This window comes from Gorilla gorilla, chromosome 11, assembly GCF_029281585.2.
Source record: "Gorilla gorilla gorilla isolate KB3781 chromosome 11, NHGRI_mGorGor1-v2.1_pri, whole genome shotgun sequence".
Classification (NCBI taxonomy): Eukaryota; Metazoa; Chordata; class Mammalia; order Primates; family Hominidae; genus Gorilla; species Gorilla gorilla.
The window spans coordinates 73,341,244-73,360,717 of NC_073235.2; the positions used below are offsets into that span (position 1 = coordinate 73,341,244).

The following is a 19,474-nucleotide window of genomic DNA, read 5'->3' on the forward strand; positions in this document are numbered from 1 at the left end:
CAGTCCTTGATAATATGAGACAATTTTCTTGTGCTTCTAAAATTCTATTCTTCGAATTTGCTTATTTCCAACTAGTAAAATAATTTGGTTTTAAAGCTGTGTCTACACAATATCAGGGTTTTTTTAAAAAATGAAAAATTTGGTCATTAAACTATTTGTCCTATCTTCATTGTGCCAAGTGATTGGTTTGATGTTCTTCAATAAATCAAATCCCTGAGCATCATGAAGATATAGCCTAATTGAACTTTTTACTTACTACTTGTTGGGTATTATCTCATTTTAACAGATGCCATTTTAGCTTAGGATTCTGTTTAGCAAAGTGCTTCCATGCCCTGGCAGATGGCCCATGGTACTTGGCACATCCAGCCTCAACAAACTCTATTAAACAAAAAAACTCACAGAACAGATGTATCCACAAGTCAGTGCCAGGTAGCTGTCAGGCCACTTACCAACACATGGTTGTTTCAGTTACATTCTTATACCTCCTTCTCTAATTGTAGTTATTTGCTAGGGTCTTGGCACAGGAAGTGGATCTAAGTGTTGTAAAGACTGAGCAAGGAGCAGAGGTGGAGCTGAGCTTCACAAAAGCCTAAGAGGCAGGGCATAGGGGCTCGCACCTGTAATCCCAGGACTTTGGGAGGCTGAGGCAGGAGGATCCCTTGAGCCCAGGAATTCAAGACCAGCCTGGGCAACATAGGGTAACCCACATCTCTGTAAAAAATTTTTAAAAATAGACAGGTGTGGTGGTGCACGCCTATAGTCCCAGCCACTCAGGTGAGGTGGGAGGATTGCTTGAGTTGGAGGGGTAGAGGCTGAAGTGAGCCATGATTGTGCCAATGCACTCCAGCCTAGGTGACAGAGCACGAACCTGTCTCAGAAAAAAAGAAAAGCTTAAGATTCACAGATTTCCCCAAACTTGTCTTAGATCTATTACTCTACTCCTTCATTTATTTTTTGTTTATGTCAACATTTCACCACATCCACTGTTAGCTTTCACAGTGTATAGACCTTTTTTAAATAATTGAACCCCACAATGTTTCAGTATAATTATTATATCAATACACTTAAAACAACACAGCCTCTTAAAAGAATGATGCACAGGTGATATTCAGAACTATCTGACCATCATTCCAAACACTTATTATTGCTCTTTCCTGCTTTATTTTTTGCCATAGAAATTATTGCTATTAAACATACTGTATATTTTGCTTATTTAATTTAGCTTATTATCTGTCACCTGCCACTAAAATGTAAACTCCGCAATGACAGAATTCTTTATCTGTTGTGCTCACTGCTGAGTCCCTAGCATCTATGGCAGGGCCTGGCACATAAAAGGCAATCAAAAAATATTTGTTGAATAAATGAATGAATGAGTGAATGAGCCAACAAAACACTACTAGACGTAGTATCTGGTAACACATAAGTTTTGCCATTTACTGTTAGAAATAAATGTTACACAATTCTTCTTCCTATGAAAATCAGCAAATGAGAAAGGTTAAAAATACTCATCAGCCTATATCTGTCTTATCTTGTAGGGATATGTTCCCTTTTATGTCAATGCAACTGCTGGCACGACTGTTTATGGAGCTTTTGATCCGATACAAGAGATTGCAGATATATGTGAGAAATATAACCTTTGGCTGCATGTCGACGTAAGTGCTATATAACTCAGGCCAGTCCATGTGGGGGGGTGGAGGCACCTCTTTTTTATGACTTGCCTCAAGCTTCTCCCCACGCCCCAGCCAGCCCTCTCTCCACACCACATTAGTTCCAGTTCTTGTCTGGACCCTAGCCAGCCATTCACAACTGGTACACACCACAGACCTGGAACATCCTCTGGGACTCATCCAGTTCCTTACTAGTCGATTTCTGTCTTCTGTGGTTCATCCTAGAATATGGTCTCATTGCCTTCCCAGGTAGCTTTGTTGGGACAAATGGCTACAGAATAAAATATAACTGATTTCAGAGGGAAAAAATAGAAGACACAACATACAGAAAGTGGCCATGAATGTGAACCCTTAGCTACCTGCCTTCAGTCCAGCCATCTATGACACGTCTCTTAAAAAGGATATATCTGGCTGGGCGTGGTGGCTCACGCTTGTAATGCCAGCACTTTGGGAGGCCGAGGCAGGTGGATCACCTGAGGTCAGGAGTTTGAGACCAGCCTGGCCAACATGGTGAAACCCCGTCTCTACTAAAAATACAAAAATTAGCCGGGTGTGGTGGCATGTGCCTATAATCCCAGCTACTCTGGAGGCTGAGACAGGAGAATCACTTGAACCTGGGGATGGAGGTTGCAGTGAGCCGGGATCACGCCACATCACTCCAGCCTGGGCAAAAGAGCAAAACTCTGTCTCAAAAAAAAAAAAAAAGAAAAAAGAAAAAGAATATCTGCTACATTTAGGAAAAATAAGGCAGTATATGGAAGGCATTATCAACTAAGAGACTTAATCCCAAATTTTCCCAGGAACACAAAAGATGCATTTTCACATGTGTGACTGGGTATATTTTTTTTTTTCTTTCTCTCTGCCCATTTTCTTAGGGATTTAACTTCTCACAATTGGCCAATAGGATAATCTGCCTTGCTACTGAACTAATGACTAACAAAGGCTGTGTCACGTGGCATCCCAACTATTCAGTAAACATGCATCATGGTACCCACAAAAATGTCTTGTTGTTATATAAGTTGTGAGACCTCCAAACCCAGCAGGAACTGCTGCTTTTTGAGTTTTTCAGGAGCTGTTAGAATTCTACTCTGGGAAGAACCAGACAGCAGGCCTCAGTTTTTTGGGCAGCTTCCAGAGCCACCCGGAGGGGGACTCACTGTGTTGGCTTTCCACAACACATTGGGCTAATGGGCCATTGGACCTTTGGGTGTTGGCAGAACAGGCACCTCAGGCTCAGACCTGGCCTAGCTGTATCACTTGTGCAGCTAAAGTCCAGAGGAACTTTGAAAAAGAAATGACAAGCAATGAAGAATCACAACTGATTGAACAATCAGTGTGGGCTGAACTTTTCTGAGAAACTTATGTTTTTCACCTTGTACTTTCTTGCTCATGTTTTAGTAGAAGTGAGGAGTGACTAGTTTTAGATTCTTAAATGTCACTGCTCCCCTCTTCCTCTCCTTTCTCTGTCCCCACAGGCTGCCTGGGGAGGTGGGCTGCTCATGTCCAGGAAGCACCGCCATAAACTCAATGGCATAGAAAGGTAACGGCCAGAACTCGCCAGGCCTCCTTCCACCCAGCACATCAAACAGACCATGCTCTGATGTCAGCCTGCACCGCCCTGCCCTGATCCCCAGCATCATATTTCGGTCTAAGTTTGCTTCAGTTCAGCAGGCATTTGTTGAGCATTTATTGGATGACTGATTTCCCAGTCAAATGAGTCCTGAAGGAGTTCACAATTTAGAAAGAAAGACAGGCCAGGTGTGGTGGCTCACGCCTGTAATCCCAACAATTTAGGAGGCCGAGGTGAGAGGATCGTTTGAGCCCAAGAGTTCGAGACCAGCCTGGGCAACACAGTGAGACCCTGTCTCTAATAACTATCAATCAATCAATCAATCAATCAATCAATGAGAAAGACAATAAACAAGTAGTTAGAACACAATGTGATAAGTGTAACAGGAGACAATTGCAGGTACCCAGGTAGGAGATAAGAGAGACTAACCAGTGAGGGGAATTGGAGGCCATCAGAGTTTGCCAAGGGCACAGGAAGGGCCACTGGTTCACTTTCCTCTTCTTCCTCATTAAGCTTACTTCCAGAAAGGGCAGGACACTCAGCTCCTAACTTATTTTCTTTTTCACTGTTCAAATTCAGTGGATGTTCTAGGCCAAATGTGATTTTGACCTGACTCCTAAGTGTTGATCCATAACAAAGTCACAATGATTCATTGATTCATTCAGCACGTATTTACTGAGCACCTATCATGAGCCAGGTAGGAGTGGATGTGAATATTCACTTACGTGTCTTCCATCCAGCCACCTATGGTGCTTTTCTAATAAAAATGCATATCTGATAAATGCAGAAAAAATAAGGCAGTATATGAAAGGTGTTATCAACTAAGAGATTTGTCCTCCTGAAGTTTACATTCCAGTGGGCTAGATGTTCATAACAAATATTTAATCTGTCTCATAGTAAAGAAAAATAAAACAGGGTTAGGTAGCAGTGAGTGACAAGGCATGCTGTTTCAGACAGGGTAGTCAGAGGCCTTCCTGAGGAGGTAACATATCAGCAGATACTGCGATAAAGGGAGACAGGAAGCAAGGATATGAGGAACAGTATTCTAGGCAGTGCGAGTGGCAAGTGCAAAGGCCCTGAGGCAGGACTGTTCTTGGCAAGTGGGAGGAGGATCAAAGAGGCCATTGGGGCTGGAGCAAGGTGAGAGAGGTAGAAGCAGACTAAGGAGGGAGAGGCAAACATGGAGCAGGCAGGGAGAGCCCGCCCAGGGCTTCTCCCACAGCCAGGACTCTGGCTTTTGTTACCTCTACTGTGCCTCCCCAAACTTTTGTCTCAGTTTTGAAAGACCAGTGTCAACGTAGGTGAGACCGGCTCTGTGAAGTGGACAACCCCGTAACTCGGAGGATAATGTAAAAAATCTGGGCAGGGTGTTGTGGCCTGTAATCCCAGCACTTTGGTAGGCCAAGGAGAGCAGATCACTTGAGCTCAGGAGTTCGGGACCAGCCTGGCCAACATGGTGAAACCCCGTCTCTACTAAAAATACAAAAATTAGCTGGCATGGTGGTGCACACCTGTAATTCTAGCTACGCAGGAGGCTGAGGCTGGAGAATCACTAGAATCTGGGAGGCAGAGGTTTCAGTGAACCGAGATCACGCCGCTGCACTCCCGCCTGAGCAACAGAGCGAGACTCTGTCTTAAAAAAAAAGAAAAAAAAAGAACTCTGGATGAGCCAGCCCAATTTAACTTTAGATTTCTCAGACAATTTTAATTTTCTGTCTTTGAGTCTAGGAAAACTTAAAACATTTCACACTAGACTTTTTCTTTTCTAACATTTTAAATCACATAAGTCTTCTAAAGGAAATTGAATTCATATTATGTCTTATTACTTTCCTTTTGTAGCAGCAAAGAATCATTTACTTCAGACCTTTAGGATATGCAGAAAACCATTTAAGACATTTTATGAGACCTAAATATAATTTTTTAATGACTTGGTAAATGATAGCAATGAGAAATTTGATTAAATTCACTACCATTTAAATATGACCTGACACCGATGCTTTTTAGTGAGCTAAGCACTTAGTTAACTTTCCTTGGAATTTTTCACAGGTCTCTTTCACAAAGGTTTTATTATACACTGAAGGGAAAAGTTCTTCAGACCTTCCTCTCTTCTCCTTGAAACACAGTGCACTAAATTATTTTGTTAGGTCCTTTAACTAAAGGACCTAAGCACGATGAAGAGGTTGAAAGTTCACAACAAGGGTTTAGCTCTACGGAGAGCAGAGGCAGGATGATTCTGAGCCAATTGCTCTATCTAGGGGAAAAGATCCTTCACAGGTATTAAAATGCAGCACCTAGCTATGGGCCAGGCCTTTGGGAAGGAGTCTGCAAACCAATGAAGCAAGTTACCCATGTTTTAATCATCATACATTAGACTTAGTTGTTTCTGTAATGCCCTAGCTAGTGTGCTCCTTAATCATCTAATTGTGTCTGACAGAATGATGCAGTTGCTAGGAGACCATGCTTGTTAAGCTATCATTGCAGCCCAAACTGGCAAAATCACTCTAATTTAGCATTTAAATAATGCTGCTAGGTAGTCAGAGTCTAGAGTAGTCCAGTCGAGCCTTGCCTTTAGGTGCCACTCTTGATACTGCCCCATAAGTGGGTAGGTCAGTATCACCAGCCTATAAATGAGAAGAGAAAGGCAGAAAGAAGCCACTGTGTCTCCTAGAGAGAAGCAGTCTAGTGGAGTGGTTACGAACAAGGGCTGTGCACTTAGAGGCCTTGGACTTGAATCCAGGCTCCAACACTTCCCAACTCTGTGACTTTGGGTAATATATTTAACCTTTTGGCATGTTAGTTTCCCCATCTAAAATAGAGGTAATAATAGTACCTACCTTATAGGGTTGTGGTGAGAATTATGTGTGCCAGGCACTCTTATAAGCATTTTATATTAAGTTATTTTGTCCTTTATTCAATTCTGTGAGGCACACACTCCCCATTTAAAAGAAATTGAGGCACATAAGAGTTATATAATGTGCCCAAGCTAACAAATGTCAGAGCTAGGACTCAGACTTAGACAGTTTGGCTCCAAAGCCTGAATTCTTAACCATACCATATTGATATAATACCTGAAAGCTCTCAAAACAAGAAGACATATAATAAGTTATTCATAAATGTTAGCTATTGTTAATAGCAGTTACTTCTAAGATATAGTCCGTAATGTAATACTCCGAGACTGCCTGCAAAACATTTGTTTGCTACTTGATTAGTCAATTCAGGAGAATAGGCATGAATAATATTTACTGACTTGAGTTGGAATGGGTGGTGTTTTCCTCAAGAGAACAGTTGCCTCTTTCCGACTCCTGCACCTTCTCGAAGTCTCATGTGCTTCTTTCAGGGCCAACTCAGTCACCTGGAACCCTCACAAGATGATGGGCGTGCTGTTGCAGTGCTCTGCCATTCTCGTCAAGGAAAAGGTCTGTACTCCCTCCAAAGCTACACTGGGGCCCGTACATTCTTTAGAAAGCACAAAAAGAGACACACGTGGGGTCTCTTTGCAGTACTTGTTGGCTGACTCACGAGATTGGCAGCCCCACTGAGAGACTGCTGCTGCTGTCCTTTCCTGCCCTTGCAGCTAACCTGGTTTCTTCTCTTGGCTCTTGCTGGCTACTGTGCTTCTTCTTTGATCAGTACTCAGGGTCTGTCAGCAACTGAACCTTTAAGGAAATTATTTAATTGAGTATTCCTTCATGTTTGCCCAAAAAAAGTGAGAGCAAGTAGGTGAGGCATCCAATCAGTTTTGTCCTCAGTGAGGACAAAAAGCACTCACTGGAGCATACTTGGAGTTCTTAGTATAAACGTGTGGTCCCAAGAACTGAAATAAATGAGACAGAACAACAACTACAAATATCAACTTAGGGCCACAAGGAATATTGCCCCAAAAGCTGCTGTAAATGGTTGAGCCTCATATTCCCTTCTTCACATGCCTAATGTTAGGACCCTGCCCTCCAAGGCTTTGTTGCTCCAGTAAAACTTCTGCTCACAGAAGCATTCCAAAAAGTCTGTCTCCAGCCTGTAGGAGCCATAATCTGCACAGCGTCTTTAGTCCACTCATATGTGGAATCCATGTTAATGTCATAGGAGGTCCTGGAAAGGTTGGAAGACTTTTGCCAGAGCGCTTTTGGAGAGAAAAATTCTTCACAGCATGAAACTATCCCACCCACTGAGGAATTTTCCATCTCTAACCCTGGCCCACTGAATGCCGTAGCACTTCCCAATCTTGAAACAATCCCAGACACCCATACACATTTCCCCTTAGAGGGATGGCATCTGAGACGGAAAGATCATTTTCTAATCAGAGAGTCAGAGACAAAGGGATGGCAGTTTTTCCAAGAGTGATTTTAGAAAAGGTTATCAGAACAAGTGTAAGGCCTCATAAAGACATCAGAAGAAAGATTGCATATGACCCCAAGCCCCTCCTTCCAAGCCAGCCCAGTTTTAAAGCCACCCACATCTCTGATGTGTAAATGCAGATGCACCCATCTTAATTTCCATGATAGGGTATACTCCAAGGATGCAACCAGATGTGTGCAGGATACCTCTTCCAGCCAGACAAGCAGTATGATGTCTCCTACGACACCGGGGACAAGGCAATTCAGTGTGGCCGCCACGTGGATATCTTCAAGTTCTGGCTGATGTGGAAAGCAAAGGTATGAAGGGAATAATTCAGGAAATAGAGCAGAAACGTAATTTGCACAGACTGGCTGGCAAAAGAGGGGCAAAGATATATCACAGATAATTCACTATATGTGGAATCAATATCTAGATAATTGAATTAACTGTGTTTTCTTTGTGAATGAAATTACTTTATTCCTTATGTCAAATTCTCTCTCCTTTTGTTCAGTCTCCTCAATTTGAACTATTATGAAGTCTTCTTATAACGTTCTCTTATAACAACTAAAAATTATGCCAAGATAAGGATTTCTACAGCAATCCTTGGGGATGCTGGAATTATTTAGTGCAGGCATAGAGAAAGATAAAAAAGTAAAATTACTGCATTATTCTGAGTAGAACCTTGAATTCTTTTTTTTTTTTTTTTTTTTTTTTGAGATGGAGTCTTCCTCTGTAGCCCAGGCTGGAGTGCAGTGGCGCGATCTCGGCTCACTGCAAGCTCCGCCTCCCAGGTTCACGCCATTCTCCTGCCTCAGCCTCCAGAGTAGCTGCGACTACAGGGGCCCGCCACTACGCCCGGCTAATTTTTTAAAAAATATTTTTGGTAGAGATGGGGTTTCACCGCGTTAGCCAGGATGGTGTCAGTCTCCTGACCTTATGATCCGCCCACCTCGGCCTCCCAAAGTGTTGGGATTACAGGCGTGAGCCACCGCGCCCAGCCCTTTGAATTCTTTTATGAGGCTTCTCAACATGGGCTATGTATGACAGTTTTAACTTCAACTTCGATAATGCCTTTCCCATTGTTTGTAGTTAATACACCATTCTGGAAAATGTATACTTTATTGTGAAAAATCCTACTTTTAGATGGTAGCATGCTGTGTCTGCATTCATCAACCTTTTGGGTTTCATTTCTGTACCTAAGGAAAAAAGCTAACTATTGGAATTTCCCCCAAAATATGAGTGAGGGAGAGGATTACCATTTGACTATTTGTTTCAAAAATATTTGTATGCAATCAAGGAAAAGAAATTTTGATTTCATAGTTTTATATTACATACCTTGTTTTTGTTATAAATTAATTTTAATAATTTCTATGTTTAAGATTGAGTCTAACTGTCTAACTAACACTCAAACAACAAGATTTTCTGGCAAAATTTCTAGTCAAATATTTCTTCCATAGGAAAAATTTGGTAGATTATTAGTTTTTTCCTCAGTAAGTCATTTTGTCTTTTTTTTTTTTTTTTTTTTTTTTTTTTTTTTTTTTTTTTGAGACAGAGTTTCATTCTTGTTGCCCAGGCTGGAGTTCAGAGGCGCGATCTCTGCTCCCTGCAACCTCCGTCTCCCAGATTCAAGCAATTCTCCTGCCTCAGCCTTCCAAGTAGCTGAGATTACAGGCATGCGCCACCATGCCCATCTAATTTTATATTTTTACTACAGGCAGGGCTTCACCATATTGGCCAGGCTAGACTTGAACTCCTGACCCCAAGTGATCCACCCACCTTGGCCTCCCAAAGTGCTGGGATTACAGGCGTGAGCCACCGCACCCAGCTCTGTTTTGACTTAATATAGAAATAGTCTGAATTTGATTTCTATTACAAAGTAATCATAGGAATTTTAAATATATAAATAGCCATAGGCTGGGCACGGTGGCTCACGCATGTAATCCCAGCACTTTAGGAGGCCAAGGCAGGCGGATCATTTGAGCTCAGGAGTTCAAGACCCATCTGGGCAACAAAGTGAGACCCCATCTCTACAAAAAATACAAGTTAGTCAGGTGTGATGGCGCATGCCTGTGGTCCCAGCTACTTAGGAGGCTGAGGTGGGAGGATCACTTGAGCCCAGGAGGGGGAGGTTGCAGTAAGCCGAGATCATGCCACTGCACTCCAGCCTGGGCAACAGAGTGAGACTCCATCTCAAAAAAAAAAAAAAAAAAGCCATAAACGGCAACAACAAAAAAGGAGTCGTGTCATTTTGAAATATAATGACCACACAACCTGTTTCAGTAATTTGTGTCTTCTTTTTCATTTCTAACAATAACCTCTTGAACCATCTGCTGCAGGTTTTGACCATAGTGATTGGTTGCTGAAATGGGACCCTGGTACAGGCTTCATTCCTAAGTGGACTGACTAGGGTATACAGTCAGCAGTGACACTACCTGGGGAGGCTGATGCTTTCTCAGTGCTGGACTTTGCTCAGGCCCATTAGCAATCCACAGCCAGCCTTGTGCATCTGCTCTCCTTGTTAACACCGACCCACTCAACAACCCTCATACTGCTGTTATTAATCAGCCATGCTGGCTTTTGAAACTCATGCTCAACCAGTTTGTCAATAGTTGGAACTATTGCAATATCAGGGCATATACTGAGACCAGCGGCTTCCCCATCTACCTGCCTGCCTGTCACCTAAAAGGCATAACACTGTTATGTGGAAGGTTGCCTGCCTGAGAGGGCATGGGACATGTTTCACAAGGACTTATTGCTGGGGAAGATGAGTTCTACAGCAGTATCTTTCGAAGTTTTTCTGATGAAGAACCAGTTATTTGTTGTTGTTGTTGTTGTTTTTCACCTATCATGGACCAATACCCTAAAGATTAATTGTTAGAAAAATGAAATTTAAAAACATACAAAGAACAAGCCACTGTTTTTTATTAGAGTCAACAGACAAAATCCCTTTGTCCAATTGCCATTAAAGTTTCCTATGCTTAATCTCAATTTCTACACTCATTTGATTGTAGACCAGTTACAGTTGTGGAGTGGCCTCAGTTCATAGATGACACTTTGAGTAGCACCATCCTAAAGCAAACCAGAATCAGGCATAGGTCCAGTTGAAAATAATACCCAGAGACTGGAGTGCCTTTGAAAGAGGAAGCAGGCACACATCATTTATTGCATGCACATCTGTGAAAAAGCTGACATATTTGATTAGATTGTTCTTCCTAACCATCTCCAAAAATACTTTTTTTGTTTATTTCCCATAGACAGGGACAGCATAGCCTTCCCAAATGCTCATCACAGGGAAATGCAACCACAAACATGACTTTTCTCTTTAAAACAGGGCACAGTGGGATTTGAAAACCAGATCAACAAATGCCTGGAACTGGCTGAATACCTCTATGCCAAGATTAAAAACAGAGAAGAATTTGAGATGGTTTTCAATGGCGAGGTAGGTAATCATCATGGACCAGGTACACAGTATTTCCAGAAAAACTGCTGAGGGAAGCTCCTGAAGCTTCTGGCAACATGGGAAAATCAATCCCATGTTGCCAGAAACTGCTTCAAAATTTTTATTCTTATATACTCTTAATTCCTCTCTTTAATTCCTTCCATGTCTATGAACTTTTCTTCTGGTAGCACTGGGATGACTTTTTCCTTTACATCTTTTAAAACTGTGTTGCTCTTGGCCAGCTTTTGGCAGACAAGATGTCTTTCCTTGACAGGTCTGAATCCTTCGTCATTCTTGGGTTTGTTTTGTGTTGAACCTTTATGATAAAGTGTTTTTCAGGCTGGGCATGGTGGCTCACACCTGTAATCCCAGCATTTCGGGAGTCCAAGGCAGGAAGATTGCTTGAGTCCAGGAGCTCAAGACCAGCCTGGGCAACATAGCAAGACCCTGTCTCTATAAGAAAAAATATATATAATTTATGAAAATAAATCTTACAAAATGATAAAGTGGTTTTCATTTCCAGGAAGCTTATAGGATGGGTATATTCTTACCTCCCAAGACTTGTTCTAAAATAAGGTTCTACTTAACATAGACCCATAAGGAAGAGAGCAAGATAAAATTGTCTGTGCCCTCAGTTCATGTGCATACTGCACACAGCAAAGTATTTGTCAGTGTTTACTGAGTACCCACTGTGTGCCAGGCCTCCTGCTAGGACCTAGATTCTGGAGTATTGAACAAAACAGATACATTCTCTGACCCAATGGAGCTTACACTTGAATAAAGAAAGATAGAATAGGAGCCAGTGTTGAATAAAAGAAAATCCACTTATAAGCCAGTATAATATAACACTGCTTACAGTCAACATTATTCTATTTATCAGGCAACCTAAACTACTAGGAACACATGTGAATCACCAAATGAACAAAAAAGAGCCCTGGGCAGTTTAAAATCAATGACACTGCTCTGATCATTTACACACTACTTTAAACACTCTTAATAGCAGATTAAAAACAACAAATGTGATATCTCAAACCAATTAGAGGCAGGCACAGTAATGGCAAACAGCAACCAGCGAGAAAACTTTATAGCAAGAATAGGGAAGAACTCAAAAAGCACAGGAATCTTTAGAGGAGGGACACTAAACAGTTTGAGGCATCTCAGCAGGCCTTGCCTTATGCTGTAGAAACAGTCTTTTGGTTTTTTTTAAGAGCAACCCTATTAATTGATATATCCAGTCTTAATGTTTATTATGATAGTCCTGAGTCATCAAGAAAAGATTCAATATCAATATAATAAACTCAATAAAATATTCATCAGCATCCACAAACTATGTTTCAATCATCTTCTATATGTGAGGCACTACAAAATGACAACATGGACTGACGGATACCTTTTTTAAAAAATTGCCCAAATGTAATTATTTGTAACATTTCAATGTTTAAAGTCGGTAACTTTAGTTACCTAGAAAATTGGTTGTAGGGAACAGCTCTCTTGCCAAATATGATTGGATAAATGAGGCATTGTTCTCCCTGGTGTGGAAGTAACATTGCCTTTGAGATGAACATTCAACCTCTTTCTTTGGTCTAAGAGACTTCCACCAAGGATGCATATTGGTTTGGGAACAGCTTTCTCTCAAGTTATCCTAATTTTCTTTGTTTGTCTTTTAAAATCTCTGCAGCCTGAGCACACAAACGTCTGTTTTTGGTATATTCCACAAAGCCTCAGGGGTGTGCCAGACAGCCCTCAACGACGGGAAAAGCTACACAAGGTATGGACTCGCTTTTTGTCTCATCTAATCCTCTGCAATTTCTCTGGCTGGTCAGGACATACTCATTCCAATGTGCCTTTCTAGTGGGGGAAATATAAAAAATAAAGCCTTGGGGTGGGTTTCTAGTAATGGGGTGGTGGGGAGCCATCTTGTTATATCCCTCTTGAGCCTGCATTGCCCCCTTACTGTGGTTACCACGGGAACTTCTAAAGGATGCATCTTGTCTCCTTGTCCTTGGTTGATGTTCTTCATTGAAGGAGCCCTATGCAGGGTAAGGGAATAATGTGCATATTCCTAGGGACATTCTAGATTAAACTGTGTCTGTTAAAATAACATTTTAAGTTCAGGCCCACTGTAATGCTGATTCATTCTAGCTGTTTTCTATATCCAGTTTATATCTTATCCAGGGTTCTTAAGATTATATTTAATTTATATAACATTTCATTCATCCAACCATTCAACAAATATTTGTTAAACACAGTCTGTGTGCCAGGCAGTATCCTGGGCTCTGGGTTATGCAAAACTCTGAATTTGTGGTGTTGTCTATAAGAGTTTTTTGGTTTTGTCTTCATTTTTTATTTTACTATCATTGTTCCATGAGTAACTTTCAAAATTCGGTTGCACAGTACTTTCTGAGGGAACTTGTGACCAGGTAGTCATTTGATATTAGCCCCTGAAGATTCCTGGATATAAAATATTTCTTTGCTTTTATGTCAATGTAAACACAAATAGTAAAATGCAAGTTGGGTTGAATTGTTAAAAAGAGAGGGTGTTCGTATCAATCTTGAGTTTTGTTTTGTGTTTTCCATCACAAGGTGGCTCCAAAAATCAAAGCCCTGATGATGGAGTCAGGTACGACCATGGTTGGCTACCAGCCCCAAGGGGACAAGGCCAACTTCTTCCGGATGGTCATCTCCAACCCAGCCGCTACCCAGTCTGACATTGACTTCCTCATTGAGGAGATAGAAAGACTGGGCCAGGATCTGTAATCATCCTTCGCAGAACATGAGTTTATGGGAATGCCTTTTCCCTCTGGCAATCCAGAACAAACCTCTATATGTTGCTGAAACACATAGGCCATTTCATTGAGGGAAAACATAATGTCTTGAAGAATATTGTTAAAACCTTACTTAAAGCTTGTTTGTTATAGTTAGCAGGAAATAGTGTTCTTTTTAAAAAGTTGCACATTAGGAACAGAGTATATATGTACAGTTATACATACCTCTCTCTATATATACATGTATAGTGAGTGTGGCTTAGTAATAGATCACAGCATGTTTCCCGCTCCAAGAGAATTCACTTTACCTTCAGCAGTTACCGAGGAGCTAAACATGCTGCCAACCAGCTTGTCCAACAACTCCAGGAAAGCTGTTTTTCAAAACGCCATGTCCTAGGGGCCAAGGGAAATGCTGTTGGTGAGAATCGACCTCACTGTCAGCGTTTCTCCACCTGAAGTGATGATGGATGAGATAAAACACCACCAAATGACAAGTCACACCCTCCCCATTAGTATCCTGTTAGGGGAAAATAGTAGCAGAGTCATTGTTACAGGTGTACTATGGCTGTATTTTTAGAGATTAATTTGTGTAGATTGTGTAAATTCCTGTTGTCTGACCTTGGTGGTGGGAGGGGGAGACTATGTGTCATGATTTCAATGATTGTTTAATTGTAGGTCAATGAAATATTTGCTTATTTATATTCAGAGATGTACCATGTTAAAGAGGCGTCTTGTATTTTCTTCCCATTTGTAATGTATCTTATTTATATATGAAGTTCTGAAAACTGTTTATGGTATTTTCGTGCATTTGTGAGCCAAAGAGAAAAGATTAAAATTAGTGAGACTTGTATTTATATTAGAGTGCCCTTAAAATAATGATTTAAGCATTTTACTGTCTGTAAGAGAATTCTAAGATTGTACATAGAGTCATATATATGGAAATCCTGTTACTTACATAGCATCTGCTCTTCTCTTACCCTCTCTGTCTGGCTGTACGTCTGGTGTTCTCAATGCTTTTCTAGCAACTGTTGGATAATAACTAGATCTCCTGTAATTTTATAGTAGTTGATGACCAATCTCTGTGACTCGCTTAGCTGAAACCTAAGGCAACATTTCCGAAGACCTTCTGAAGATCTCAGATAAAGTGACCAGGCTCACAACTGTTTTTGAAGAAGGGAAATTCACACTGTGCGTTTTAGAGTATGCAAGAAGAACATAAATAAATAATAAAAATATTCTCCATGGAGAATTTGAACAAAATTTTATTCTAGTTTGTGTTTCATACAGAGATGTTTCTAATTAGAGTTCCTTGGGTTGCCCATAGCCCATTTGCTTTCTATTGGCTGACTTTAGGTGATGCTCAGTACCCTGATTAAGCTGAAGGAGACTCGATCCACTGTCACAGGCTCTGAAGCTCCTCGTCTATAAAATCATTATGGGCTGGGCATGGTGGTGCATGCCTGTAATCCTAGCACTTTGGGAGGCTGAGGCAGGCAGATCACTTGAGCTCAGGAGTTCGAGACCAGTCTGCGCAACAGGGCGAAACCCTGTCTCTGCAAGAAATATAAAAATTAGCCAGCTGTGGTGATGCGCACCTGTGGTCCCAACTATTTGGGAACCTGAGGTGCAAGGATCACCTGAGCCCAGGAGATCGAGGCTGCAGTGAGCTGAAATCGTGCCACTGCACTCCAGCCTGGGTGACAGAGTGAGACCTTGTCTCAATCAATCAATAAAATCATTATGATTATAATTAATTAAATGTGCAGTTCAAGCCTTGAGAAAGAAAAGCCATCCCTGTTTCTCCTTTTCCTACTTGCATCTTGGAGTTACATTCATTCAGTCATTCAACAAAAGATAAGTATTCCTTCTAGTGGGCATCTTACATCACTTGGTGTCTCTGCTAACTGAGTGCCTCTAAGATCACAGAAGCATAACTTCCTGCTGCTTTATGCTTGTAGAGTGGTCCCCATTCACTTCCTAGGGAAATATATGTTGGTGCTGGATCATTAGGATATGGGACTCATTTTCTACAATATTCTTTGTGTGTGTGTGTGTGTGTGTGTGAGAGAGAGAGAGAGAGAGAAAGAGAGTCTCACTCTGTCACCAGGCTGGAGTGCAGTGGCGCCATCTCCGCTCACTGCAACCTCTGTCTCCCCGGTTCAAGCAATTCTCCTGCCTCAGTCTCCTGAGTAGCTGGGATTACAGGCATGCACCACCACACCCAGCTAGTTTTTGTATTTTAGTAGAGCCAGGGTTTCCCCATGTTGGCCAGGATGGTCTCAATCTCTTGACCTCGTGATCTGCCCACCTCGGCCTCCCAAAGTGCTGGGATTACAGGCATGAGCCACTGCGCCCAGCCCATTTTCTACAATATTTTATTCAGCTATATTAATACAATCTCACTCATTTGGAATACAAGAAGCTCCCTATTTAGCACAGGTAGGGAATACAGAAGAGTCCTTTGTAATTAGCACACTGATTGCATGTAACCATTGTATTAAACGACTCTATAGGGAGTGATCATAAAGCCACTTATTCTTTCTCTCACTGTTTCTTTAAAACCCCTCTGGGGGCTGATTTTTTCTATGCCCCCATTTGAATTTAGGCCAATCCCATAGCTTTTCTGTCCTCTCGGGTACATGAACAGTCTCATTTTTGCAACTGAGGGTCCAGGTTGATATAATAAGCAAAGTTTCAATTTTTATACGATATAGAGTTTCTCCCCCCTCCCCCTGATCTGGCACTGCTTCAGCTGCAAGCCTACAGTGGCAGGGAGAGCAAGGCTGATGGTGGGTGAGGTCACCTTTTTTCTTCATCTTTCAGCTTATCTCCCTAGCTCCTGTGCTTCCTCATTCAGGGTCAGGCCTAGCGGGAGAAAGGGATAAAGCGACAAAGGTAAAATTTTACATGGCTATTAAATTGTCATTGGGCATCAAGTTCCCTGGAACATGAGTTTTTGTTTTTTGGGGTTTTTTTTTTTTTGAGAAATTTTCTGGAGTGAATGAGGATTTTTTGAATTAAGGTAAAATTTAGATACAATAAAACTTTTTGTAGTGTACTGTGTATAGTTTTCTGTGGATTTTGACAAACCCATTCAGTCATGTATTAATAACTATCATCATGATCAAGGTCTACAACAGGTCTATCACCCCAATGAATTTCCCATCCCCCTTTGTACTGAACACCTCTCCTACTCAGCCCTTGGCAACCTCTGCTTTGTTTTCTGTCCCTAGACTTTTGCCTTTCCCACCATATAAATGGAATCATATAATATTTAGTCTTTTTTTAGTCTGGTTTCTTTTGCTTAATGTAGTGCACTTGAAATCCATCCATGTTATCTCTATATCAGTGTTCATTCCTTTTCACTACCGCATAGTATTCCATTTGCATAAATGTACCATACTCTGTTTATCCATCCCTTAGTAGAGGGAAATTTCTGTCGTTTCCAGTGTTTTTGGCGATTAGAATAAAGCTACTGGAAACATTAGTGTGCAGATTTTTCTGTGAACATAGATTTCATTTAACTTGGGTAAATACCTATGTGTAGGGTTGCAAGATAACATTAATAATATGTTTAATTTTATTAGAAACTGCTAAACTATTTTCCAAAGTGGCTGTACCATTTTGCATTCTCACCAGCAATGCACAAATATTCCAGTTGCTCCATATTCTTGCTGACACTTGGTACTGTCATTTTCCCCCCATGCTGACCATTCTAAAAGTGTTATCTTGTGGTTCTAATTTGCTTTTTCATGAAGCACTTTTGAAGGATCCCTCTGGGGTCCTCCCAGCTCATTGCACAGGAGGCAGTAAAGGTTTATCCTCCTGCAACCACTTAGGACTCAGACCCTCAGGCCTGGGCCCCTGGCAGTCTACACTGTCCAGACCTTGTAGTTGGGATCCTTTCTTCTCCAAGTAGTACATTTGGCCGGGATGCCTTTTATTTAACATCAGTTACTGGCCAGGTGCAGTGGCTCACGTCTGTGATCCCAGCACTTTGGAAGGCCCAACTGGAAGGACTGCTTGAGCCCAGGAGTTCAAGGCCAGCCTGGGCAACATTGGGAGATCCCATCTCTACAAAAAATAAAAAAAATAGCTGGGAGTGTGGTGGTGAGCCCCTGTGGTGCCAGCTACTCAGAAGGCTGAGGTGGGAAGATCACTGGAGCCCGAGAGGTCAAGGCTGCAGTGAGCCGTGATCATGCCACTGCATTCCAGCCTGAGCAACAGAGTGAGACACCATCTCAAAAAAAAAAAAAAAAAAACAGAAACAAAAACAAAACCCTCCTTAGATAATCCACAATAACTGATTTTTTTTTTTTTTTGAGACAGGATCCCACTTTGTCACCCAGGCTAGAGTATTGTGGCATGATCACAGCTCACTGCAACCTCGAACTCCTGGGCTTAAGCAATCCTCCCACCTCAGCCTCCCAAGTAACTGGGACTGCAGGTGCATGCCACCATGCCCAGCTAATTTTTTATTTTTTTGTAGAGATGGAGTCTCATTCTGTTGCCCAGACTAGTCTCAAACTCCTGAACTCAACTGATCCTTTCACCTCGGCCTCCCAAACTGCTAGAATTACAGGCATAAGCCACTGTGCCTGACCAAGAAGGGCTTTATTAGACATACATGTATAGGACAAAGGGTGATGACATTATACTTGAGTACCCATTACTTAGCCTAAGATATAGAACATTATTATTATCATGACCTTAGCACTCTCCAACCCCGTCATGAACCTTCCCTGATTGGATGCTCCCCACTCTCTAAGAAGTGATCACTATTCTGAATTTTGTGTTACTCACTCTCTTATTTTTCTATATAGTTTTACCACATACTCATGCATCCTTATTGTTTAGTCTTACCTGATTTTGTACTTTATGTAAACAGAATAATACAGAATTTTTATACTTCTGTGACTTTTCTAGTCAACATTATGATTTTGTTTGTCCAGAGCTAACCGCTAGGGAGACTTTGTGCAGTTTAAAATAAAAAAGGTACCCCTGTCTTGATAGCTAAGCATCCCTGTGCCAGTAGAGCTGGAATAGACTTCAGCGCCTACTCAACCTATTGGCACACCCTCCAAACACGGTCTCATGTAGAAGCCTCATGGTTTTGAGAGTCACCTTTGACAATGGCTGCAGCTGTAATTCATTCATTTTTATGGCTGCAATGCTATTACAGTGTATGAATATACTTCAGAAGGTTTATCCATTCTATTGGGGGTGAATATATGAGTTTTTCCAGTTTTGCCTTTAGAGATAACATTGCTATGAGCATTCTAGTACTTGTTTTCTGGGGTACATGTACAAAAGTTTTTCTAAGGTTTATACCTAGAAGTGAAATTGCTGGGTCACAATGTATTTATGGAACTTTACTGAGTAGAGCAGTCATACCAAGTTGCATTTCAAGCAGCCGTGCACATTGTTCTATAACTTCACCATCAGTTGGCCTAAGATTTTTGCCAGTCTGGCAAGTATGAAATAGTATCTAATTGTAAATTTAATTTGTCTCTCCCTGATTACAAATGAGGTTGAGCGTCTTTTCACATTATTATGAACCATTTATGTTCCGTCTTCTGTGAAATGCCTAAATCATGCCTTTTGTCAGATTTTCAATTGTTTGTCTTTTTCTTTTGATTCTTTAGGTATTCTTTATATATTACAAATCCTAATTCTTTTAAATTATGTTTGGCAAATGTCT

The 19,474-nt window shown here is 41.3% G+C and overlaps 1 protein-coding gene across 1 annotated transcript in view; it reads left to right on the forward strand.

Moving 5' to 3' along the window:
- Positions 1-15,033, forward strand: part of GAD1 (glutamate decarboxylase 1) — a 45,231-nt gene extending 30,198 nt beyond the window's left edge. The window contains exons 11-17 of the mRNA XM_019022482.4: positions 1,536-1,652; positions 3,143-3,207; positions 6,575-6,653; positions 7,737-7,886; positions 10,901-11,008; positions 12,687-12,776; positions 13,592-15,033. Of these exons, the coding sequence (XP_018878027.1) occupies positions 1,536-1,652; positions 3,143-3,207; positions 6,575-6,653; positions 7,737-7,886; positions 10,901-11,008; positions 12,687-12,776; positions 13,592-13,765 (783 nt within the window). The 3' untranslated portion in view covers positions 13,766-15,033. The remainder of the gene's footprint in view (positions 1-1,535; positions 1,653-3,142; positions 3,208-6,574; positions 6,654-7,736; positions 7,887-10,900; positions 11,009-12,686; positions 12,777-13,591) is intronic.
- Positions 15,034-19,474: the final 4,441 nt, after the last annotated feature.